Source organism: Cornus florida, unplaced genomic scaffold, assembly GCF_030987335.1.
Source record: "Cornus florida cultivar Cherokee Brave unplaced genomic scaffold, ASM3098733v1 CherokeeBrave_3.0.0_Hap2_Chr10, whole genome shotgun sequence".
Classification (NCBI taxonomy): Eukaryota; Viridiplantae; Streptophyta; class Magnoliopsida; order Cornales; family Cornaceae; genus Cornus; species Cornus florida.
In genome coordinates, this window is record NW_026775580.1 from 85,288,025 (window position 1) to 85,314,793 (window position 26,769).

Genomic DNA, 26,769 nt, shown 5'->3' on the forward strand with positions numbered 1-26,769 from the left:
CAAATACTACCATCCCTAATGTCCCTAATGCTTTATTTTTTTAATTTTTTTTTATTATATTTATGACAGTTTGAAACTGTCCCTAATGCTTTATTTATTTATTTATTTATTATTATTATTATTATTGTTATTGGTATGCTAAATTTTGTGTTTTTGCCCTTTTTTTTGTCAATTTTTTTTATAACAAATTAGAAATCCAAATATTCAGCATAAGAGAGACAGAAATAAACCATTAATTATCATAATAAAATGTTTACAACACAATATAATTAGCCAAATATTCAACAAAACATACCAACTCAAATAATCCATTAACCAAAAAGATTACACAATATTAACTAAATATTCAGCTAGAATGCTCAAATGTCTTTAATATTCAATTGACTAAAGAGAAGACAATCATATTGGTCATTCAGGTGGTTGTGGTAGTGGTGCTGACTGCCGCTGAAAGATGAACAACTGAGCTTTCCTTCATAAGATGATTATACTTGCAATCAAATCCATAGTTGCATCTCCCAGTGTTAATGAAATATCGGCATTCAGGTTGATCAGGTCACTCAGGTAGAAAAACTGATGTAGACAACATATGCATCTGTCCAAGGGAACCTGAATCACCTTGATTCTTGGAGTTGTAAATAACATTGGGTCCAAGAACACTGCTAGATGATGACTCATACTTCACTGATTGACATTGTAAACATGAATTAGAAATACAATAAATGACACTTAAATTAACTAAAAAAAAAGCCTCCACCCCAACTAATTGCAGTAAGTGATAATTTTGTAAACTTCCAGAGATAATTGACCAAACCATCCCCAATATATAATGTAATAATGAAACCTGTATGTCCTTTTACATCAAAATTGTTAAAGAATACATAAGTATATTTCTAAACAGGTAGATCCTTACTGACTCGCTAGCGTAGACAAGAACCATGAAAAAAACTGCAACAATCCATTTTTACAACTGGAAAATAACCAAATTAAGAGAAACTAAGTCCCCCAATTGAATTACAAATAAACACAACCTCATCATTCATTTAATTTAAGATCTTATGAATTTGACAGAAGTAATCAAAATTCACCAGACCTGAGTTAATCATGAAGTAATGATCTTTAGTCAAGAACATATATCTGTCAGTCTGAAGTGGTAAAGGTTGTCATCGTAGCCTTGAAAAAGGACATTTTGTGATTGGACCCTAGAAGTAGCAAAACCCCAGAGACATAATATTGCTATTCCAGATCACAATATTCAACTCTCCAAGCCCTCAAATCAGAGTAAACGCGAATTTCTCTTTAAATGTAGGATTGTTGCCTCCAATTATTTTTTAAAAACCAAATCAAATTGAATAGTTGTGTATAAGAATTAACCAGTAGAAAAATTCAAGAAACAACACAATATAGATCTAAATATACATATAGAGAGAGTGAGAGAAAGGGAGAGAGAAGAAACATATGCAAACATAGGGATCTTGCCTCAAAATCCACTTTGTCTCTTTCAATAAGCAATCTCATTCACTTGAGGAATAAAAACATCTGTCCTTGTCCTTGTGCTTTGGTGCTTAACGAGCAAAGACCAATATAGTCTCATTACAAATTGAATAGTTGTGTAGAGAGAGAAAGTGGATATTGTTAGATCCATAGTCAAAGGGTACAAAGAATTACTTAAAAATGAGGAACTGCTACCATTCTAATGAGAAGTACTTAAAAATGAGGAACTACTACCATTCCAATGGAGAATGATGCTATATAAATCTGGTCTCATTGAGAAGAAAGATAAGATACACATAAAGATGAATCAAACATCTGGATCATATAAAAAATTTCACAAGCTAAATTGTAGAAGTGCTGGTACTCCAAAAATTGCCAATAATGTGACTCATCAAAGCAATAAATTTTGATCAAAATTTTTTTTTAAAAAAACATGGAACAAGATCAAATTTAAGTGAAATATAAACAGAACTTAAACATTAAGAACCGAAGGGACCAGCAAAGAAAAATATAAATGAAGGCTCCAAGATAACTTTGTATTGTCTAATGTTGAAGCAATTGTCAAGTAGACGAAAGTACAAACAATTCTTTTTCTGGAAAGAAGTACTAAGAGTTTTGCTTACATATGTAAAATTAAAGAATAATGATAGTTGAGTATAAACTTAAACTTATTTAATAAATACACAAGTCCACTTGCCATATTATTTTTTATTGTGCCAAAAGTTCATCAAACTAAAGCACATATATAATAGGAAACATTTCATTTAATAATACTATATAACATCACTCAATTGTTTTAAAGGTGCCTATATATTCAATAACACAAGGAAGACAACAAAAATATAGAGAATATATATTTAAATTCTACTACAAACAAGAGATAAGTATGTGATCAAAACGCTTTTTAAGAAAATGAGAGACATGAAAATGGAGAATGGAAAAGAACTAACAAGGTTTTCAAATTTGTCATTGTTCCAAGATAATCAGGTATCTGTCCCATAATATTGCAACTCCTTAATATCCTGCGATACAATCAAATATATTTAAATATATATCATTCCAAAACACATTAAGATATTAATATATTCCATAAGAGAATATAGAAGTTTTCTACGTACAGTGTCTTCAGGTTTTTCATATTACTAAGAGGAGGAAAAGCTGTTTCACTTCCACTCAAGTCACTGAATCTCCTGCATTTGTTTTTATTTATCAAAGAATAAACATAAATTAGATATTTTCTTATATAAAAGGGTAAAGCTATGAGATTATAAGAATTTACTTACAAGTCAGACAAATTTTCCAAGAGAGAAATTCCAGAAGGAATTGGCCCATCCAAACCATTAGCCTGAATCATCCTGTCATAATTTTGTTTAAATGAATGGTTAAACAGATAACATCTTCCAAAGAAAAATTGAAATATCAAAACAAGTAAAGTAAAAATCTTACAAGTTTTGGAGTTTTGTCCAGTTTTGGATGAAATTGGGTATCTTTCCTTTAAAGTTGTTGTTGCTAATCCTACTGCAATGTGTAAAAAAAAAAAAAAAAAAAAAAAAAAAAGAACAATTAATTCTAAAAATAGGAAATAAATAAGTATTTAGAAAAACAAAAAATAAACCAACTTTAGACACTTACAAGTCCTTCAAAGTGGTCAGATTTGCAAGTGTTCCCGGCAACTCCCCAGTAAAATAATTTGAGCTTAGGAGTCTTCAAGAACAAAGAATTAATTAAGCCAATGGTCAATTGACCTCAAATTTCAAATTGAACCCTCAGACGTATTACCAATTTTTTTTAAAAAATAAAATTACACATTCATAAAGTACACAGACAAAACTAACACCATAAAATCAAAAACAGATAAAAGGGTCTTACATTTTCTCCAAGCTGGGAAGATTCCCAAGCTCTAATAGGAATACCTCCAGAAAGCTGATTGTCCCCAAGACTCTAGAAACACCAAAATTAAAATCATAAAAGCATAATTTTATATCACATGTACCTAAATGTGAAAGAAATTGGTTATCCAAATCTTACAAGCTTCTGAGTCTGGTTATGTTTCCAAATTCTTTTGGGATTGAACCTGTTAATCGATTTCCAAGGAGAGAGCTGCAACAAAACCATCATGTCATATATTTGTTAGAACAAGAGAAGTTTCAATATGGATGTGTGTGTTTGTGTATAACATATATATATATATACACACACACACACACACACACACAGAGGGGGCAGTTGATACATATATGTTCACTAGTTGTATGGAACCCTATTCTGGAGGAATAGTACCGTTAAGGTAGTTGCGAGTAAGGTCACTATATGAATGAGTGTACGTACAACAATTTGAGAATTAAGATTGAGTAGCACTCAAATGCGTAATTAACAAGAAAAGATGAGGGCATTGGGGGATTCATAAAGTAATATATTAAAATAATCAAGCAAGTAAACCATGTAACAAAATGAATGTATCAGAATCAAAATATATGATGTGTGCACACACACACATAAAGAGGCAGCGTTTGGAAAACTTGATGGTAATATGTAATGTATCTAGTTTGGCATTTTATTCCACCATAAATTAACAAGAAAATTGTTGTTCCTTCTATAAGCTTGTCGTTCCATAAAGAAAAATGACAACTGACCCATAGAAGGCTAGATTAAAAACTGCTTTGTTTTATACCATCTTACTTTTCTATTATCAAGTGAAAATCAGTGGAATAGGACCTATTAGTATTTATTTAAGAGCTACATAATACATTGATTTACTTTTGTTAACTCTGTTTTTTTAACCCCTAATTTTTTAATTCATTTTTCAAAGGTTACCAATACCAAATGGCTCTGAATTTCTTCTTTGAACATTTCAAATTCAAAAATATATCTAAGCCCTTAAATTATATATATTCACCTTTCACAATCAACAAAAAAATGTGATGAAATAACAATAAATGAATTAGATGAAAAAAATCTCAAGCTATTAACTTCCCAACCTTTAGTTCAAGAACGATGATGTGATATTAATTAATTAATTAATCTTGAAATAATAGCAAAGATAAACTTGTTGACCAAACCTGACATTTTCTTTTATTCAAATTACTCTAAAATAAACAAAATAACAAAAACCTAAAGAATATAAAAATAATATTAAGCGAAGTACAAAAAAAAAAAAAAAAACTACGGAAAATTTTGATTACCAAAATGGAATATGAAAGAAACTGAGAGCAACTTTAATTGTATTTTCTCCCAAGCTTCATCCGCCAAAGTTTACCCTAGAAGAGAACAGATCTGATGCATATGATCAAACTATAAAAAAAGAGAAACAAAAAGAAAAAAATTTCTCTGTGTGTGAACAAAAAGAAATAAAAAAATAAAAAATAATAATAAAAACTCGATCAGAAAGTGAAGAAGGACACAAACCCGGACGATCTGTTGAGCTTGAGGAAAGAGTGATTATAGAGAGAAAGGGAGGCGTCCTGCGGACTATGTGTGAAGACGTACTAGAAGAGTGCTGGTAGAGAGAGAGGCCTTCGGTGGAGTACAGAGTGATTGTACCTAGAGAGAGGCATCTGTGGGATGTTCTAGAGAGAAGACTGAGATTGGGAATTGGGTAAAAGTATACAAATAAGCCAAAACGACAACGTCTGACCATTAATATTTCTTTTCCCAAAAAGTAACAAAATATATAAATATTTTGACACGCATATCGTCGAAGGAAGGGCGCTAAACTTTCGCCCAAAAAAATTTGGTGCGAGCGTCTACGTGTACCGTCACCAAAAGGAGGGTCTTTAGGGACAGGGTTTTGGACTGTCACTAAAGGACTGTCTCAAAAGGCTATTTTGATAATTTTTTTATTAAAAAAAAATTATAATTTCACTAAAAATGGCGCTAAGTTTTGCAGCCACCAGATTGGAGGGTTTTTTTTTTATTTTATTTTTTTGGTCTTTTAGGGACGGACGGGTTGGACTGTCACCAAAAAGTGTCTTTAGTGACAATAATTAAAGTCCGTCCCTAAAAATAGGGTCTTTAGAGACAGTACAAACTGTCCCTAAAGGTCTGTCACTAATAACCATTTTTCTTGTAATACGTGCAAAGTTGACACACCACCTGCATGGAATATTTCCGTATACAACACAAGACATTCTGGGTGTGCTATATATGCCTATAAAAGGACCATTGCTCCTCAAAACATTTCATACTTGATCATATCATCTCTTCTCTTTCTCTCACTCTATTTACCTATATATATCTCTAGTAATTTTAGTTTCACACGCTAAATCTCTCGCTCGATTAACTATATATTAAGATCATGAAGGTTGAAGTACAGAAAAGATATGCTTTGCTATTAGCAGCAAAGGATTCTATGTGAAGGAAGTGTATATATGGTGGCTACTTCAATGTGTTTGTTGCAGCTTTTGGGGAAGAAGGAGAGATGTGGGACTTGTTTAGGGTTGTTGAAGGAGAGTTTCCGGACATGAATGAGCTCCAAAACTATGATGGCTTCGTGGTCAGTGGTAGCCCTTATGATGCTTATGGCAATGACCATTGGATTCTCAAGCTTTGCTTTCTCTTGCAAACCTTAGACTCCATGCATAAGAAAGTCCTCGGTATTTGCTTTGGACACCAGGTAATTCGAATACCACTACTTTTCACATTGTATATATAATTCATATTATGTTTACAAATATATATTTGATTCATTGAAAAAGAAACTAATCTATGGTTATATATATATATATATATATATAGGTTTTGTGCAGATCAATGGGTGGAAAAGTTGGGAAGGCAAACACTGGTTGGGATATTGGGCTAAGAAAAGTGAAAATTGTGAAAGATTTCTCGCCATGCAGTTTCCTAGAAGGGTCGGATGAAATCCCAGCAGCCCTTTCAATAATTGAATGCCACCAAGATGAGGTATGGGAGGTTCCGGTGGGTGCTGAAGTGATTGCATATTCAGATAAAACGGGAGTGGAGATGTACGCCATTGGAAACCACATTCTAGGAATCCAAGGTCATCCAGAGTATACCAAAGACATTCTTAACAATCTCATCGATCGTCTTCTCACAAACAAATCTATAGAGGTACTAAGTTTGTTTTATTTATCTCTCACTCCATTCTTTTCTTTTGTTTTTTCATTTGTAACTTCATTTCCCTTTCTCTTGAGCTCATTTTGGTTATTTGATTATTACTTTCAGAAAACTTTTGCTGAAGAGGCCAAGGTAAAATTGCAGATAGCCGAACCAGATAGAAAGTGTTGGGGAAAGATTTGCAGAGGCTTCCTCAAGAGGAGATGGAATTAACTAGCTAGCAAGCTAATTAGTTGCACATATAACCAAAGTTTTGTTACGATCTCTTTATTCGTTTTATATAACCAACTTGGTTATATAATATTTACTAAGAAATTAATTTTTTAATTTACAGAAGAAAAAAAAAAAAAAAACTTGGTTATATAGCATAACCAAGTCCCATACAATGTATACCCTTTGATAGGATATTGAAGAAACAAATATTGAAAATATTTTACATTGCTTCTACTTTATATCATGTGTGTCCCTTATATTTGTCTTAAGGGTTAAACCTAGGAGAACTATTTGTGAAATTCCAGCAAATTTTTGGATAATTGGCATTCTTCCAAGATAAGGTTTTCGAATATTGTTCGGATAAAATACGAAAACATGGTATGAAAGGGAGGTCCACTCTGCCAGTCACATTTGAACAAATATATATATATATAAATATATATATATATATATTTTTGATAAGTCACATTTGAACAAATAATTTGTACAGAATATTTGGAGTGAATGTAACTTGACGGATGAAAAATTCACGCGAGCAACTCCGCCCCGCCCCCATATAAATGTAAGTCCTTGCTTGTGTACACAGTTCAGAATTTCCGGCAGAACATGAAATCAGATCCATTAATTTGGTCCCAACTTCGTTGCATTCAAATTTCAAAGGATGCAATGAACTTTGGCCCGTCATTTTGGCTGACCTTTAAATCTGAATAGTATTTTACACCTTCAAAACTTTAGATTTCTTAGAGAGGGTGATTTAATTAAATATTTTTATACTTAGACATCCTGCGGGTCATGAGCGACAGAATTTCAAAATTGTAATCACTTGTCCGATAAACTTAAATTTGTTGAGAAATGAAGCCAACAATTTGTATCAAGTACGAATGGGCCTCGGCTGACCACCATATCGATCAAGATGAAGTTAGATTCCCAAAAGGAAAGACACGAATACGCAGAATAAGGGCAACAATGTGTGGCAAGCTCTATCTAATATGGAGGATATTGAGGGTGAAATTCACGCAGTCTGATACGACACCGTTTTTCTACAAAGAAGAGAATAAAAGATCGATGAATTTTGACGGCACCAGTGTGGTGCCTGTCAAGAGTTCTCTGATGATCAAGTCAGTCACTGGAGATCTAAAAGAAAGACAGGATTTAATAATAGTTTTTTTGTCGTACTTTTATTGACTGGTAGGATCTCATTCTTATAGTCGCTCTCCCTCAGTTCATTTGCGGGATCAGAGGAGATCCGCTTGTGCGTGATCAAAGGAGATCCGTTTGCTGCTAGATTTGTCAGGAATATAATTTAACCATTTGGACTTCCTCCAATTGTGTCAGGGTTATCCTTACCCTGTTAAACCACATCAGATTTCATTATCCTTGATAATGAAATCTAATCATTCTTATCCCATGGAAATATGAGATCTGGCGGTTGGTCACCACTTAGTTGCCTCTATCGTTAGGTCAAGGTAGGTTAGGTTTATTTTTCCCTATCAGTTGCCCCTTATTCCCAAGCTTGCTTGTCTAGCTTTGTGTAATACCCCTAGTTTCCAAAAGGATAGAATGGAAATTTAATTTTGATAATTTTGAGTTTTATTGCATTTTTAATATGTGAGTTATGTGTTTTGGTTTGTTTAATTGATTAAGTGTGTATTTATTTTTAAATAAATGATTTACTTAAATTTGTTTTAATTATTTACTTGAATAATTTGATTGAGTTAATTGTTTTATTTAATTATTTTAATTGGATTAATTTTGTGATAGTTGATTTAGTTTGTTCTCAACGTGACTGTTATATAGCTTTTCATTGGGTTTATAATTTTCACAGGCAGCCGTCATTGATTTGTAACCTAGGTTTACATATGGGCCGGGTTATATATGGATTAGGGTTTAATGTCTAAACCTATATATATGTATATTACAGTGGATTAGGGTTTAAAACAAAACGTAGGTTTTCTGTAGAATAAAGATACAGTGAGATATTGAGAGACACAGAGGAAGATAAAGAGAGGAGGTCTAGGTTTTGTTCTGGATTAAGTTTGGACCAAGAAGGAGAAAGGAAAGGTGTTTTTGGGTTTCAAAGGCAAGTCTTGTTCTATTCTTTCCCCTTAATTCGTGTTCTGTGCATGCCTAGTTAGACTTCAGGGTTTTAACAAAAGATAAAACGGATTGACACAAACATAATAACATGTTTTCCATGCATATATGAATTTATTTGATCTCAGTGAGTTAACTGTTTTGCATACTGGTTAATTTTCTGCTATCTGTGTCTTTTACGTTTAAGCCTGTTTTATTGAGATTAGTAATATGATTGGATGCCTTACAATTATTCTGAGAATGAGTTTAATCCCTAGAACAAGATTTTAGAACAGTATTTAATTGCATCAAATTAATCTGAACTAAATCTGTCGCAGCTTGCTTAAAATTGGTTAACAGAAGTGTTGTAGTTGTTGCTTTAGAACTTGTTTTCCTACACATGTTAGGGTTGGATCTCAGTGGTTTAAACTTGTTTAGGACTAATATTGAACCTATTAGAACATACCACAGAGGCTCTGTAATCACCAGAGTTGGAGAAGAAGACGCAAAAACAGACGACGGCATCTAAGAGAGGAAGAGCAAGCTCCTCCTACTCTTAGAGCCGGCTCCCAAGGATGGGGGAGCCGGCTCTTGCAGCCCTAGAGCCGGCTCTTGGAGCCTAGAGCCGAGTCTCCCTTTAAATAGAGCAGGCTCTCAAATTTTGGAGCCTGCTCTTGCCCAGAAATTGCAATACTGTGTGATTTTGTGCGTGGTTTTGATTGTGCAGTGTATTAGGACTTCGTTTAAATTATTTTAAACACTGTATGGAACTATTTTAAACCTAAACTTAGTCTTTAGGAACATTAATTTAAACTGGGATTAATTGAGGGAGAAATACAAAGTCTAAGGGAAACTTAGTGTAGTGTACACTGTTGTATCCACTGGAACTTAACAAGTCGTATGGATGATTTAATTGGGTAAAATTATATTTTTCCACAGTGTTAAGTATGGTGAATTAATTAGAAATCAACTATACTTAGGTTGGGTTTAATTGATACTCAAATTTCTATTAACTGTATCAATTCGTGGATTATATTGGAGGATTTGGTAGGTTTATATACCGGAGCTTGGCAAGGTTGTTATGTATGATTTAAATATACATATAAATCATATTTCTGTAGTATTTGAAGTATTGGGAATTAACTAATTTTCCTTATGCTTAATTTGGATTTATTTGATACTTAAATGGTACTAAATTGTATCAATTCAGGGATTATGTTGGAAATGTGTGCAAATTATGTATCAATTTACATTATTGGAGTTGGATTTTGGGCTCTGCATTAAATGTCTAATATTTATGTACATGAATTAACTTGTCTTGTGCATATTATGGATAATGGTTGATGGTTATTTAAATATTGATTTATCAACTATGTTAACTGGAGGATTGTATGTACCAGTATGGGACGGTGACATACTAGGTAAGGATTAGTTCAAGCATTAAGTCCTACCTAATTTAGAATGAGTTGGATTAACCATAAAAAGGTTAAGTCCCACTTATATGGATGTATATGAACCGGTATGGGACGGTGTCATATTAGGGATGGCTTAGTTCAAAACACTAAGACCTACCTATATTGGGAATGGATTAGTTCAAAACACTAAGTCCGACCCAATTTGGATTCAGGTATGGATTAACCATAAAGGTTAAGTCCATCACCTACATGTGTCATATCAATTGTGAATTGAATGATTTACTATGGTTTCCGAATGGATTTATTATATAGATATCAGACCACTACACAGATGGATGATATTCTGTATTAGGAGGAGTACGGACTTTATATATTTATTATATGTGCTATGGTATGAGCTTGAGTCTCAGGACCATGGTTAGGGCGCGTATATCGCCTAGGATGGATAACTGGACATAGGTGTTGTTCCCTGGTAGGTCTAGGTACTCATGCCCACCTTAGGGTGCGTATTCGCATGTTGCCTTCTATTCAGGTTGAGACAGACCTATTGGACTAGTGAGTATCCTATAGTGTGTACTATATATACATATATGGACTACTCTAGATATTGTTGAGTCTTTCTAGGATGTATCTACGTATCGGATTACTGTATGGATCGTAGTAGATCAGGACTTGCATGTGGGCCTGACCCACTCTATTATTTTTCAGGTGTTCGACAGTACCAGGCTTAGAGCTTGATCGGGTTGATGCAGATACAGACACTCATTCTTCCGGTTACATAGGATTTTCTTTCTATTTTAATTTTGGATTTTAATTCTGTAAATTTATTCAAGGATTTGGGATTAGGGGTCCACTAGGTGGATTCCCGAGTTGTACGGTTTTAAATCATATTAATTTATTTATTTCAAGTTTGAGGATTCTTATGTTAGATTTCTTTTAGCGTATTATTAATTTGTTCTTAATTCAGTTTTTTTCTGCTTGTTTACATATTAATTGTTTGGTATCCCTCGGATCTGTGCTCGGACTTGATCACCCGTGGCTCTAGAATCGAGGGGTATCACACTTTGGGAATGTAAATTTTTTTTTTGGCCCCTGGCATTGTTCCCTTAGGACTAGAACAATAACTTCTTTTTTTTATTGGCTTGCCTAGTGCCGCGGGTACTGTTCCCTCGGGAATAGTGTTTTTTTTTTTTTTGCTTGCCCTTGGCATTGTTTCCCTCAGGAATAGTGTCGCGGGTATTGTTCCCTCGAGAATAGTAACTATTTTTTTTTTTTTTTTTTTTTTTTTTTTTTTTTTTTTACCCTTGGGTACTCTTCCCTTGGATAATCTTCCCTTAGGTACGCTTTCCTGAGGTAATGTTATAGTGGGTAATCTTCCCGTGGGTAATCTTCCCTTAGGTAATGTTTCCTTGGGTAATGATACTGTGGGTAATCTTCCTTTGGGTAATCTTCACATAGGTATTCTTTCCGTGGATAATCTTCCCTTGGGTACACTTTCCTGAGGTAATGTTACCGTAGGTAATCTTCCCTTGGGTAATATTCCCGTGGGTAATCTTCCCTTGGGAAATGTTACCGTGGGTAATGTTCCCTTTGGTATTCTTCCTGTAGGTATTCTTCCCTTGGGTAATGTTCCCTTGGGTAATCTTCCCTTAGGTGCTCTTCCTTTGGGTAATGTTACCATGGGTAATCTTCCTGTGGGTATTCTTCCCTTGGATAATGTTCCCTTGGGTAACCTTCCCTTGGGTACAGGATATTTATTTACTATCCCTTATAGTATAGAGATATTGATTACGGGATTTATTCAACTCGGGTCCTTTTAGTACATGACATTTATTTACTATCATTTATATTACGAGGATATTGATTACGGGATTCATTCAGCCTGGATCCTTTTATGATATTTATTTACTATCCCTTTATAGTACAGGGATATTAATTACGGGATTCATTCAGCCCAGGTCTGATTAGTATAAGACATTTATTTACATCCCTTGTAATACGGGGATATTGCTTATGTGATTCATTCAGCCCGGATCCTTTTAGGACATTTATTTACTATCCCTTATAGTACGGGGATATTGATTACGGGATTCATTCAGCCCGGGTCCGTTTAGTACAGGACATTTATTTACATCCCTTGTAATACGGGGATATTGCTTACGTGATTCATTCAGCCCGGATCCTTTTAGGATATTTATTTACTATCACTTATAGTACGGGGATATTGATTACGGGATTCATTTAGCCCGAGCCTATTTAGTACAGGACATTTATTTACATCCCTTGTAATATAGGGATATTGCAAGTATACAGATAACTGACCAAGAGTTAATGCAACTGAAAGGAATTTTATTAAAGACCATCATTGTCTCAAGGCTTATTGAAAATAAGGTAACACGTGAGGGAGCTACCCTCCGTTTAAAATGATTAACTGAGATGCCCCCAGTCTTTATTTGAATGACTTGATAGGCTAATTCTAGTTGTGAGACAATTGTTAGTCGGTATACTTATTTGAATCCTTCTCACGATATGTCATATCGCTTTGGCTGAAGAATGATCTCTTATAGCTGATATCCTTTTCATCCCTGGTGAGAGGGGCTGACCTCTTTTTGTCCTCTCCTTCCTTTCCCTTTCGTACATCCATAGCATCTTCAGTGTTCATATGCTTCTGCGCCCTGACCAACAACTCCGCCATACTGGTGGGAGGTTCTTTATATAAGGCAAATAAGAATCTGGAGGTTTAGAGTCCTCCTATGAAAGCAGTCAAAGCTACCTTATCGTCCACATCTTCTACCTACAACATATCTTTGTTGAATCGGGTAAGGTATTCCCGGACTAACTCTCCCTTCTGTTGCTTCACGGTAAATAGGTAGGTGGCCTATGCCTCTGACCTACAAAGAAATAGCTCACAAATTGCTTACTCAGTTCTTCGAAGGTGTTGATGGTTCCTGGCTTCAGCTTGTTAAACCAAACTCTTGCCGATCCCCTAAGTGTAGTGGGAAAAGCTCGGCACATGATTTCATCTAGCACGGCGTGTAAATGCATAAGAGCTTAAAAGGTCTCTAGGTGATTAAGGGGATCTTTGTTCCCATCGAAGCTTTCGAACGAGGGCGTCCTAAACTTGCTAAGTAGGGGGCATTTCATAACGGCGGGGCTGAACGGTAAGTTGGTCCTCTGCACCGGGTCATCTATGGTGGCAGGACCTTTCCCTTTCACAGCCTGTATTACATCTTTCATTTTCGCCTTGAGATCCTCAATCTGTAGGTCAAAACAGGTAACTTTCTCTGTCTTTTACTTAACACAGCAAGTTATGCTTATTTGAGGCTGGGGATTCCGCGGAGGCGGGGAAGGAGGTTCTCTGTGTCAATTTCCGACTTGGCTTTGTTCTGTCTCGAACTTGTGAGGCGGATCATTTTCTCGGTCCTCCTCGTGTTGTCCCCTATCCTTCAGATTGGGAGGATATGGGTTGGACAATTCTTGTTGAGGTGGTGGTCCCGCTAGGACAAGATGTTGCAGGATCTCTGCATTTTGTTAGATCAACTGATCCATACCCTAATTCAGAGTTTGGACCTGTAGTTCTAATGCTGTAAGCCGTTCCTGGTCATTCAGGACGTTTGGGTGTTCACTCGAGCCTTTTCTTTGACTGGATCCCTATAACGATGCTTCTGTTCCAGTTACCATAGCGGATCGTGTGATACCCCCGAATTTCCGGATGCGGGTTGGCCAGGCCCACGCCCGATAACCCGAGGATATCAAATCAATTAGCAATTAGCAATAATCGAACACAGAATACAAATAAGAAAAACAAGAATAAATAAATTGCTAAAAATAAACGAGAATAATAATCCAAAAACCTCAGAATAAAATTAATTAAAAAAAGAATGATTCTGATACATCCTACTTCTCCATTTCTATTACAACTCGGGAATCCATCTAGTGGACCCCTAAAATATCTCACTGAACTCAAAAGATTGGAAATGAAACCCAAGTCTAAAATATGAAATAAAACCCTGGTCATCGGTGGAGTGAATAATTGTATCTGCTCAGCACGATCCAGCTCCAAGTCTGGAACTAACAAACACGTGTAAAAATAGGAGTGGGTCAGGCCCACATGCAAATTCTTCTCTAACTACAATCCAAACAGTGACTTGATACGCAGATACACCCTAGATATCTCAACAATAGCTATCTAGTCCATACATATATATATATATCCACACTAAGGGACATTCACTGGACTACAGTAGGGGTCTCAACCTGAATAGAAGGCAACATGCGAAAATGCACCCAAAGGTGAGCATGAGTACCTAGACCTAACAGGGTACACCTCAACCTACTATAGCCAGCTACGCATCCACTGCATATACGCACCCTAACCAACGAGTCTGAGGCTCAAGCTCATCTCGTGGTATCACAAACATATATATAAAGTCCATCCAAAACCAGGGTATGTAGTTCAAATATTTATTGAACTGACATACAATAAATAAGCTAGTTAGTCTATCAACTTATTCAGTTGATATGACTTAACTATCATCCATTAATCCAGGAAGCCACTCAACTTAGTTGCAGTTGATTTCACTTAACACAATTAGGATTCAATATTTTTAAATGCATTCCTTTAATCCATTAGGTTAGGTTTAGGCGTTTTGAGCTAAACCGTCCCCTAGTATGTCACCGTCCCATACCGGTGTATACAACCCTCCATATCCATGTAATTGACAGAATATATTTATTCAGCAATTTAAATCCAAAACCATGTAAAAATTACAGACTATCAATAACAGTACAATAATTTAATAACTAAAACCAAAAGCCAGGTAATTGCAGAATAGTTTATACCACACTACAACAATTACAGTTCAAAACCATAATCTAATTACTTGTATGATAATATCTAAGATCCCACAATTAACATCCAAACCATGTAAATTACAACCTATAAATAACAATATAGCAATTTACAATCCAAAACCATCCCAAATAATTACAGAAGACTATTTATAGTTTCAGCAATTTAAATCCAATAGTTAAACCATGTATTTGCAGGAAACGGTTTAAAGGTTCAACAACTAGCATCCATAGCATGCGTAGATCACATCTAATATATCAATGACTCTATCATGCATTAAAAATAAGTTTTTAAATCACATTATAGTCCCATAAATTGCTAGATTAATTTGAGCAACTTAATTTTCTCCATCAGGTAACCGCGTGCTAAGTTGTATACTGATATTCTGTTTAATCTGTTAGCACAGAGTCCCAATAAGCTACAAGTCTAATTGTTATTCAAAAGACTCCATCACACATTTAAACTTTAATTTAGAACTATATTATAGCCCCTTAAATTGTCAAATTAAAATTAGACAATAAATTTCCTTCCAGCCGTTACCCGTACGCACAATTGTTAAATTAGCACACTGTTAATTTCATTCACTTAGAGGTCAACCTTACTCAATTTAAGGACTTAATAACTCTCAAAGCCAACCCTCTAATCCCTCTGTAAAACCCCAGAGTCAACAGAAACGCTCCCATGCTCCAACAGTATCCAAACAGTTCGTAGAAAAAAAAAAAAAAAAAAATTCAGAAACTACTATTTGAAAGAGCCTACTCTAAATTCCAAGAGCAGGCTCTTTTTTTTTTAGCCTGGAGCCGGCTCTAAGAATGTAGAGCTGGCTCAATGAGTATGGGAGCTAGCTCCCACATCCATGGAGCCGGCTCTCACCTCTTTTGAGAGCCTCTGTCCCCGTTCTGCTCCGTTCTGACTTTCTGCTTCTTCTCCGGCATGTTTCTACCCTTCAGTTGGTTTCAAAAACTGATCCTAAAGGTCTTATTAATATCCACTAGCATCCCAAAGGTTTGATTTTAACCATTTAAATCAATTACATAGATCAAATTTGCTACCGAACTAGACATGCTTTAGGGACAACACTGAAACTATTTTGTAACCACAGCTCTATTCCATCCCTTTGTTCCTCAATAATACTGAACCTAAGGTCTTCTATCACCCCATTAATATCCCCATGGTTCGTTTATAGAAGATGGAAGCAAGTACAGTAACAAACATTACAACAGAACTTAATATGCTTTTAAGAACAAAACTGGGAGCGGTTAATACATGAACTGTAAACAGATTTGAATTTACGACAAACAGATCATTCATATAACATATATTAAACAGATAACTTCCAGTTATTGATTGATTAAACCCTAGAGATTATCTAGGTGCACAGAACACGAGCCAAAGAGAAGGAGAAAGAGAAGAACTTGCCTGTGATTTCAGTTATGAAATCCCTGCGTCGTCTCTAAGTTTCCGGCAACTATTAACTTCCTTCAAGCCTCCTATGGGTGTGATCTAATCCACCACAACCCTCCTTTGACCCTCTCTGTTCTTGTCCTTGGTAGCTCTTACCATTGCCTCTGTTCTCTCAACTCTCTCTTTGTTACGTTCTATTTTTACTGTGTTGTGAATAGGGTTCTTCCAAAACCCTTAGTGAAACTCATACACGTATATATATAGGCCTTTAGAAAACCCTAATTAAACTAGAGCTAACCCTAATTAATAGACAAAAATGCACATAGAATGAAATTTAAATTCCAATTTTTATCCTTTTTAATTTTAGGGGTATTACATTCTTCCCCCCTAATAAACGGAATTCCGTCCTCGGAATTCATGAAACTCTGAATTATTCTCATTAACATTCATTATCATTCCATTGTGGACGCTGCTATTGCGTAGGAGCTCCACTGAATTCCAAAACTTCCCAGAACCATCTACGGGTCCGATATAAAGAAAACAGAAAATTATTCAACATATAAGTTGGATTTAGCAACTACTCATACGTACCTACATTTGTTTATACAGGATAAAGATCCACATTCCTCCAAATTCCATAGCATAAACTGGCAAAACGTCTATGCATCCATCCTAATGTTTTAGTAACACCATCCCTGAAAAAGAAATGGAATACCTAACAACTGACCTTCCCCGACAACACACCTTGCTTCCCCCACAAACCTCCTGGTGCCATCAAGATGAGAAATGAAGTAAACACTTCCAACTTCCCATAAAAACCTAGGATATCTATCCCAAGTATCTCCTCTATTATCAAATATACATTCTCGATCCAATCCCCCGTTGAGAGATATGAAGCACAACTATACCTCTGTTATTAGTACAATGTAGAACTAATACGAAATCCAAAAGTGAACATTATGAGAATTAGTCTTACTCCCATTGTAATTTAGGCAGTGCCAAAAATCGCCAATGACCTCTGGTTATCTTTCTAACTGGGGAGACTCATTTAGACAATTATATACATGTCTCTTCCTATACCTAGTCACTAGAACGGACATTTGATGTCCTGATGTTCCGTATAACCGTCCGAGTGTACCAAGAAAAATTTCTACAAATTTTATATCTCAGTCACTCCGACAGTATTCACAGATGCGACAAATCCTCCTCTAGTACCTTATACTCTGTCTGAGTAAGGTAACACTGCCTCCAGGGTCAGCTCCGATATTTGAATTTGACCCCCTTAATTGCCTTGGTAAAAGCAAGTGTCATTAGTGTATAAACTAAGACCCCAACTCCGAATGTAACAACTAACCGAAAACTCCTATCAGTTGTTTCGAGCGTCCTCATCCATGTTCCTTTCCACCAACCAGAACGTAACGCAAAGTGCGAATTACCACTTTGATGCATCTAAGTCGTCTTGTAATCCCCTCTATTTATATGAACTGATAATTCACTAGTTCAAAATAAACAAGATCTGAGCTGATTTAATTTAGAAATCATATTATCCGCCAGAATGAAGAAAGAACTAAATGTTGTGAATCTCAGTCCCGTCATCCTCCTCCCAATCTGTCTACCAAAAGTACCATTAGTCTGGTACCACCAAATTCCATCTGCACCCAGTACTTAATTTGGAGCATCGTCAATAGTTAACCATGCAGTATAACTTTTTCACGCACACCGTGTACCGCTTCCTTATGATAGCTAACCGGTCTCACTATCCTATCTTTGACACACCCTACCTTTATAATATAAATAGTGTTAATTTGACTCCTTGTCCTGCTTCAAAAGCTTATGAAACTTTTCCCATCCTCCATATAGTCATCAATGTCAAGCAACAACTAATTGTTGCAAATTAGGACCCTAATAAAAAAAAAAAAAAAATTCCACATTTTTATGTAGTGTAGAAACTTTGGTTCCTCCTCTAGGTACAATTCCAGCCACCCCTCCAAATGACACCCTCGTAAAACAATGTCTGAATTTGAATAGACTGATATAGCTTAAATCAGTCCACTATCCTCAGTCGGTGTCATCCCAATAAGTACCTACCAGCCCGAAATCCTCCGTCCGATCCATAGTGGCATTACAGTGATCTTTACCTACCACAACCTCACGAATCCCCCAAGACATTCACAACCACCATTCTTATAGTGTTGTAAAAAAAACAAATCCCTACCTAGCGTAGAATATATCCAACTAATCATTGTAAATTATTGGACTCGTATTGGTAGTTAAGCTATCCCATCCTAATTAAGGTACCCTATTGACGCACATTCAAGTCCAATAGATTGGCTAGGAGTTTGTGTTTCTACCCAATCATATGACCATTTATTTACAAATCCTAGCGTACATAGCGCTATTATCCACGTCATCAAAATAATAATTGGTTGATCACATACTTGTGTCCCCAACCACTCCATACTCCCAATCCGGACAAATTAACAAAAATAAAACACGTAACAACAAAATGAAACACATAGTAGTAAAATGCAACACAAAATAACAAAATCAAACACATAGATACACACAATGCAACAAAACAACCAAAATATAATTTCTAATTAAAACATCCTCCATTTCAGAGAAGAAAACCTCATTTGAACTCAAGTTCACAAATTATGTCGCAAAAGTTCATTTCGTAGTTTCGTTGGTAATCATCCAACCTTGAAGCTTGTCTGTAACCATAGCTTAGAAGCAACATTCTTTTGCCTAAGCAAATACCAAAGACTTATCCCTTATCCTCCTTATACACAGAATGTAAACCGTCTATCGTGGTTTTACAACGTACCATAGAACGTCACAACCTAATCCCCATTCGATCCAGAATGTGATATAAAATCATGTCTTTGTTCTAATAAGAACTCTATCCAATTTCCAACTGCCTAAAGAGTACTGTTTCAATTGACTCTCTGAGAAACGACAAAAATTTATCCACATGTAGATTGATCTACACCAATTCTACTAGTATCATTCACCATACTGCTGATGAATGAGATCACCTCCGTGCGATCCTTCATCTTCAAGCTTTAATATCCACTTTCTTGGAGACACTAAAATTTTTTCCCGTATGACCCTTTTCAGAATCCTACTCTTCGTTTGTCTCCTTTATGAGAATATCCGAAATTTGTGCTGGCCCTGATATACTGACCAAACACTAATATCTTAATCCAGTCTTGGCATATACTTCCCAAGTAATGCCAACCTTAGGACTAAATCTTCGATCCCCAAGTTCTGTTTCTGACCAAGAATTTGACAACATCCTCCTTTACTCTATTAGGTCCGTATCACTTTGCCTTGAACCCGATCCTCCTCCTAGTGTCAACCATTCCATAACTATGGAATATAATTGACATCAGCTCCTCCTACCGAACCGTAACAAGAGTACAACAAATCCTAATATGGCTCTAAGTTTTTAAGAGACGCAATACGGAAGTCCTATAACGAAAACACTCCTAAGGACACTAGAACCTGGAGTGCTCTGATACCAACTGTGATACCCGCATCCAGAAATCCGGGGGTATCACAGATCGCAAGTGCATATACCCAACCGAGTAATTGATTTAAGGGAATCGTTGTTCCCACAAACGGCGCCAACTGTTGAGGGTGAAATCCACGCAGTCTAATACGACACCGTTTTCCTGTAAAGAAAAGAATAAAAGATCGATGAATCTTGACGGCACCGGTGTGGTGCCTGCCAAGAGCTCTCCGACAATCAAGTCAGTCACCGGAGGTCTAAAAGAAAAGCAGGATTTAATAATAGTTTTTTTGTCGTACCTTTATTGATTGGTAGGATCTCATTTTTATAGTCGCTCTCCCTTAGTTCATTTGCGGGATCAGAGGAGATCCGCTTGTGCGAGATTAGAGGAGATCCGCTTATGCAAGATCAAAGGAGATCCGTTTGTTGCCAGATTTGTCGGGGATATAATTTAACCCTTTTGACTTCCTCCAATTGTGCCAGGGTTATCCTTACCCTGTAGAACCACGTCAGATTTCATTATCCTTGATAATGAAATCTAATCATTCTTATCCAAAAGAAATATGAAGTCTGACAGTAGGTCACTACTTAGTTGCCTTTATCGTTAGGTCAAGGTAGGTTAGGTTTATTTTTCCCTATCAGAGGACAAGTAAAAGAACGGAAAGAAAATTCTATACAAATGAAATAGAGAGACCTGAAGTAAGATTAAAATCATATTAATTAGTAAAAAAAAAAAAATCTTTTAAAGTGAGGTGTCAAGTGGTTCGAAAGCAAAAACAACCTCTCCACATGGAGAGGTAAGACTCCATACATACTTCTAACTCTTCCCAAATCTTACAAGAACCACCTACTGAGATAGGGTGGATCAATGACTTGATTTAGGGCATTGGTCAAATTTACTTGGGAACTAGGTGGTTGAATCAATCATGTGGACAACTTGTGCTAACTTAGTTATCTCTTGGAGTTTAAATATGCTGTGGTGTGATCAATATAAGCAGTGCTTGATTAGGCCCATTAAGACTTTTTTCCCCCACCTTTTAACACTTGTTTAAAAGAGCCCAAGAAATTCAAAAAACCCCTATATGGTTGGGTTGCTTGGATTAAGCACATTTGGAAATTATGTATCAAAAAAGATAATCATTGGGTTGCTTGGATTTATACCTACCTTATCAAAGCAAAGAGTGTCTAGACTGTCAAACCCTCTTTACTGAGCTCAGGGTTTTGGAGAATAATTCTCAAGCTAATGGACATGACTAGGGGTATTGTCAAACACAACGTGGACTATTGGTTACCTGATGGCCCTATATCATCACAACTTGACATAACTGACAGTGAAATTCTACAGTTTGACCCCCAGCTTAAAGTTGAGTGTCTAATTGATAATTCTCAATGGACAGTCCCAAGTGTTCTATAGCAGAATCCATTCTTCCAGTCACAATCATTCATTACTCAACTTCAATCCCTCTTTCCCCCATCTGCAACACCTGATTTAATATAGTGGCTTCTAAGTGCTCTTCTTGATTACTCTCACAAGCTTACAATGGAATACTATGCACCACCCTATTTGTTATTTGCTTGACAACACCTCATCTGGTTCAAGAATCACATCCCAAAGCATGGACATATTATGTGGTTGGCACTTAAAGAAAGGTTGTACATATACTCTAGGTTCTATTGTAATAAGGAAAGAACATTACACCAATGCTAGTTATCTTTGCCTTTCTGACTAGGAATCCTTGTACCACATTTTCTTTAAGTGCAGATACAGTTGTGCAATTTAGGAGTTCATTCAGCATGTGGTAGGCTTCTACATCAAGCCTAACAATTGGAGAGAGCTCATTGATTGGTGTTCTTCTAATTGGTCTCATGGTAAACGGCTCACACATAAGCTTCTTCTCTCTGCAGCTATCTACTTCATTTGGTAAGAAAGGAACACAAGGGCATTCAAAAATAGATCTTCCCCTCCCTACCTCATCATAAGAATGATTAAAAATAGCATCAGAGCTAGACTTGCTTCAATTTAGCTCAAGTGTGGAACAAATTTGAGGTGTATCAGTATATTGGCAAAATTGCAAGAACTATTTGCCAAAGGTTGTTTATTTGCTAATGGCCAAACTTTGCTACCAGATTAGTGCTATGGAGCTTGTTATGTCTGGATTGCTTGTTGTTTTTTATATTGCTGATAGAATGTATTTGCAGATGCAGAGATGTAGGGCTGGTAGTTTGGCAGATTCATTGTTTTGTCAGTGTAACATAGTCTTGTTAGTGCAGAGTTGTTTTGTTTTGTTTGTTGTCCCTTTGGAGAATGTTCCTAAGGTTTATTTGTCCAACTTTGAACTTGTAAATATTTTCTTCTTTCATAAAAGCTTACCCATTCAACTAAAAAAAATAAAACCCCTATACATTGTAAAAGTTCCCTAATATTGAATTTAGGAGTGAACAAAGGTCTAACATTATTAAACAGTTTATGAGTGAACAAAGGTTTAACATTATTGAACTGTTAATGGAGCGCAAAAAAAAAAGCTAAAGTGTCTTTCTATAACTAAATTAAAAAATAAATAAATAAACTAATTAAATGTAAAATAATTTAAATGGGTAATGAGAAATGAAATTGTATATGCTTCCTTCCACCCATGGTGGCAATAGCCTCGGTCGACCTCCAGCCGATCGCGTTACCTAATGTAGCCCCTAAATTTTGCCCATTTTTCCAATTCTCAGCTATTCCATTGATATTGGTCTATCTATTTGAAAACCATTCATTAATTTAATTAGAATGGGCATAGAGTATTTGAATGCTTATCTTTAGGGTTTAGGTTTACATTGTTGGTTTGTTTTAATTTGGTACTTGTGTTTTTGGGAAAACCTTGTTATTTACAGTCAATTAGTGTGGTACCCCTCGATTCTAGAACCATGGGTGATCAAGTCCGAGCACAGATCCGAGGGATACCAAACAATTAAGTATATAAACAAGCATTGACTACAAAAAGAATTTAAGAATAAATAATAAATTAAGTGGAAAGAAATCTAAATAATAAATCCATGAAATACTAATTAAATAATCCTCCAGAAATCTAAAACCTCTAATCTTATTAAAACTCGGGAATTCATCTAGTGGACCCCTAAAAACCAACTGGAAAACAAACTGCACTAAAAAGGAAATCCGAAACTAAAACATAAGTAATAGTCCTACGTAGTCGGAAGAGTGAGTGAATGTCTCTGCTCAGTACAAACAAGCTCTAAGACTAGAATCGTCCGATACCTGAAAAAATAATAGTGGGTCAGGCCCACGAGTAAGTTCTACTCTATTACAATCCAAACAGAAACCCGATGCGCATGTACATCTTAGACAACTTAACAATAACTGTATAGTCCATATAAGTATAAATACACACTATAGGACGCTTACTGGACCATAGGTCTGTCTCAACCTGAATAGAAGGTAACATGCAAATCGCACATAAAGTGTGTATGTATACCTAGACCTACAAGGGGCCAGATGTCTACTATGTCCAGTAATCTATCCTAGGCAATATATACACCCTAATCATGATCCTGAGACTCAAGCTCATATCACAGTACCATAATCATATATATATATATATATATATAAATCCATCCAAAACCAATGTATGTTATTCAACTGTTTATTGATCTGACACAAATAAAAGTTGGACTTAACTTTCATAGTTAATCCGTTCCCTTATTCCAGAGTAGGTAAGACTTAATGTTTTGAACTAATCTGTCCCCAATATGCCACCGTTGCGATACCCCTCAATTTTAGAGCTACGGGTGATCAAGTCCGAGCACAGATCCGTGGGATACCATACAATTAACATGTAAACAAGTAGGAATACAAAAGAGAATTAAGAAATAAATAATTAATGCTGAAAATAATTCTAATTATAAAATCCTCAAAAGTTATTATTGTTAAATCTAATAATCCAAAACCTCCATTTATTTAACAACTCGAAAATCCATTTGGTGGACCCCTAATAAAATCCCGAATTGGAAAGGAAACAACTGAAACAAAACATAAAGCTAAACATGGAAAGTAATCCTACGTAGTCAGAGGAATGAATGTCTGTATCTGCTCTGCACGGCCAAGCTCTAACCCTGGAATTGACGAACACCTGAAAAATAAGAGAGTGGGTCAAGCCCACATGCAAGTCCTATTCTATTATGATCCATACAGAAACCTGATACGCAGATATATCCTAGATAGCTCAACAATAACTAGACTAGTCCATATATGTATAATTACATACTATAGGACGCTTACTAGTCCAATAGGTCTGTCTCAGCCTGAGTAGAGATACCATGCAAATCGCACATAACATGGTCATGTGTACCTGGAGTTACCAGGGAACGACAACTATTGTCCAGTTATCCATCTTAGGCGATATACGCACCCAAACCATGATCCTGAGACTCAAGCTCATACCATGGCACCATAACATAAATATATAAAGTTCGTATAAGCCTAATACAATATATCATCCATCTGGTATAGTGGCATGATATATGTATAACAATCCATCCAGAAACCAAAGTAGGTCATTCAATTATTTTATTGACATGACACCAATATGAGTAGGACTTAACCTTTATGGTTAATCCATACCTCAATCCAGATTAGGTAGGACTTAGTATTTGAACTAATCCATCCCTAGTATGCCACCGTCCCATATCGGTGCATACAATCCTCCAATTAGCATAATTGATAAAACAGCACTAGGTATTCATCAAACATTTTCCAAAACATGAATCAATAAGGTTTAATACATACATAACGATATTAGGCATTCATTATAGAACCTAAAAATCATGTTCTAATTATTTAAATTACTAAAATAAATCAAAGCATTTAAATCGTCCAAATCTTCCATAAATTGATACAGTTAACAGCAAATAAATACCAATTTACACTTCAAGAAATTAGGCTTTTAGGGACAGTAGAAACTGTCGCTAAAAGCCCAGAATCCGCCCCTAAAAGTCAAATTGGTCTGTCATTAAAAGTAGCGTGCCAAAAGAGCTTTAGGGACGGTCAAAGTTAACCGTGACAAATACTTTTGACCTTTAGGGATAGTCCAAACTGTCCCAAATAACACCGTCCCTAAAACTTTTTAGGAACGGTCTAGACTGTCACTAATAAGGTACGAATTAGGGATAGTTTTAAGGACTGTCCCCAATACCTACAGTATTAGGGACGGACAGTCCGTCCCTAATACATTATTTTTTAATTATAATTATTATATTAAAACCGTCCCTAATATATTATTTTTAAATTATAATTATTGTATTAGGGACGGTCTGACCATCCCTAATACATTATTTTTTAATTATAATTATTGTATTAGGGACGGTCTGACCGTCCCTAATACATTATTTGTAAATTATAATTATTGTATTAGGGATGGGTAGATTGTCCCTAATACATTAATATATATATATATATATATATATATATATATATATATATATATATATATATTGTATGCTTGATTTGTGGGTTTAACCATTCCGGATACATATAAAACATAAACAAAATAGATCCACAATAACATTCAAAAAGATATTACTAGCCATAAAACAAAATAAATCCACAATATATATATTCAAGATCCATAAAATCTCTAGTTTTCTAAACAAAAACTAAAACCATGTGGTAGCACAAAAAATTGTTCCATCCTCTTCAAGATCCATTAATCATTCTGTTGGTGGTTGTGGTGGTGCTTGCTGGTGCGACCATGTTGGTGGCGGCTGCTGATATTGCCATCTTGTTGTTGGTGGCGGCTACTGAAAATGAGACTCTGCTGGAGGTGGCGGTGGCTGTTGATGCTAGTTTGGTGCGGTTTACTGCTGTTAGGAATCTGATGGAGACTGTTGTTAGTGGAACCATGGTGGCGACTGCTGCTGCTGAAATTGGAGGAACCATGGTGGTGGCTGCTGCTGCTGATGTTGGAGGAACCATAGTGGCGGCTATTGTTGGTACTACTTGTGATACCCCTCGGATCCGAGACACGGGTTGATCAGGCCCAGACCCAAACCCGAGGGAAATATCAAACAATTAATATTTTAATTAATACAGAATACAAGTTGAAATAATTAATAGCTGAAGGAAAACTAAATAAAATCCTTAAATATTAAAACTGAACATCCACTAATCTGAAACCTTCAATTAATTAACAACTCGGGAATCCATCTAGTGAACCCTTAATAAAAATCCCAACTGTAAAATAAAATAACTGAAATAAGATCCAAAGCTAATAAGTACGCAGTCCTACATAGTCGGTGGAATAGAAGTCTGTATCTACTCTGCTCGACCAAGCTCTAACCCTGGAACTGACGAGCACCTGAAAAATAAAAGAGTGGGTCAGGTCCACATGCAAGTCCTATTCTACTACGATCCAAACAGGAATCCGATACGCAGATACATCCTAGATAGACTCAACAATATCTAGAGTAGTCTATATATGTATAAGTACACACTATAGGACGCTCACTAGTCCAAAAGGTCTGTCTCAGCCTGAGTATAGATACCATGCAAATCGCACATAATGTGGTCATGTGTACCTAGACCTACCAAGGAACAACACCACTGTCCAACTATCTATCTTAGGCGATATACGCACCTTAACCATGGTCCTGATAAGCGCCGAATATTGCATATTCAAGCGCCCTTAGCTGCATTAGTTAAATCCATCTTTTGATTATTCTTTGTAAATTATCTTTAT

At 35.8% G+C, this 26,769-nt stretch overlaps 1 protein-coding gene and 1 pseudogene across 1 annotated transcript; one reads left to right on the top strand and one right to left on the bottom strand.

The window, feature by feature from the left end:
- Positions 1-203: 203 nt before the first annotated feature.
- LOC132278038 (probable LRR receptor-like serine/threonine-protein kinase At1g53420) lies at positions 204-5,549 on the bottom strand. The gene is made up of 10 exons (XM_059779870.1): positions 5,520-5,549; positions 4,897-4,976; positions 3,520-3,591; positions 3,361-3,432; positions 3,124-3,195; positions 2,938-3,009; positions 2,775-2,846; positions 2,610-2,681; positions 2,442-2,513; positions 204-1,199 (listed from the first exon to the last, which is right to left on the bottom strand). Exons 1-10 carry the CDS (start codon positions 5,547-5,549, stop codon positions 1,121-1,123), a joined length of 693 nt encoding a protein of 230 aa, XP_059635853.1. The 3' UTR covers positions 204-1,120.
- A 233-nt stretch (positions 5,550-5,782) lies between these two features.
- Positions 5,783-6,777, top strand: LOC132278039 (gamma-glutamyl peptidase 5-like; annotated as a pseudogene).
- Positions 6,778-26,769: the final 19,992 nt, after the last annotated feature.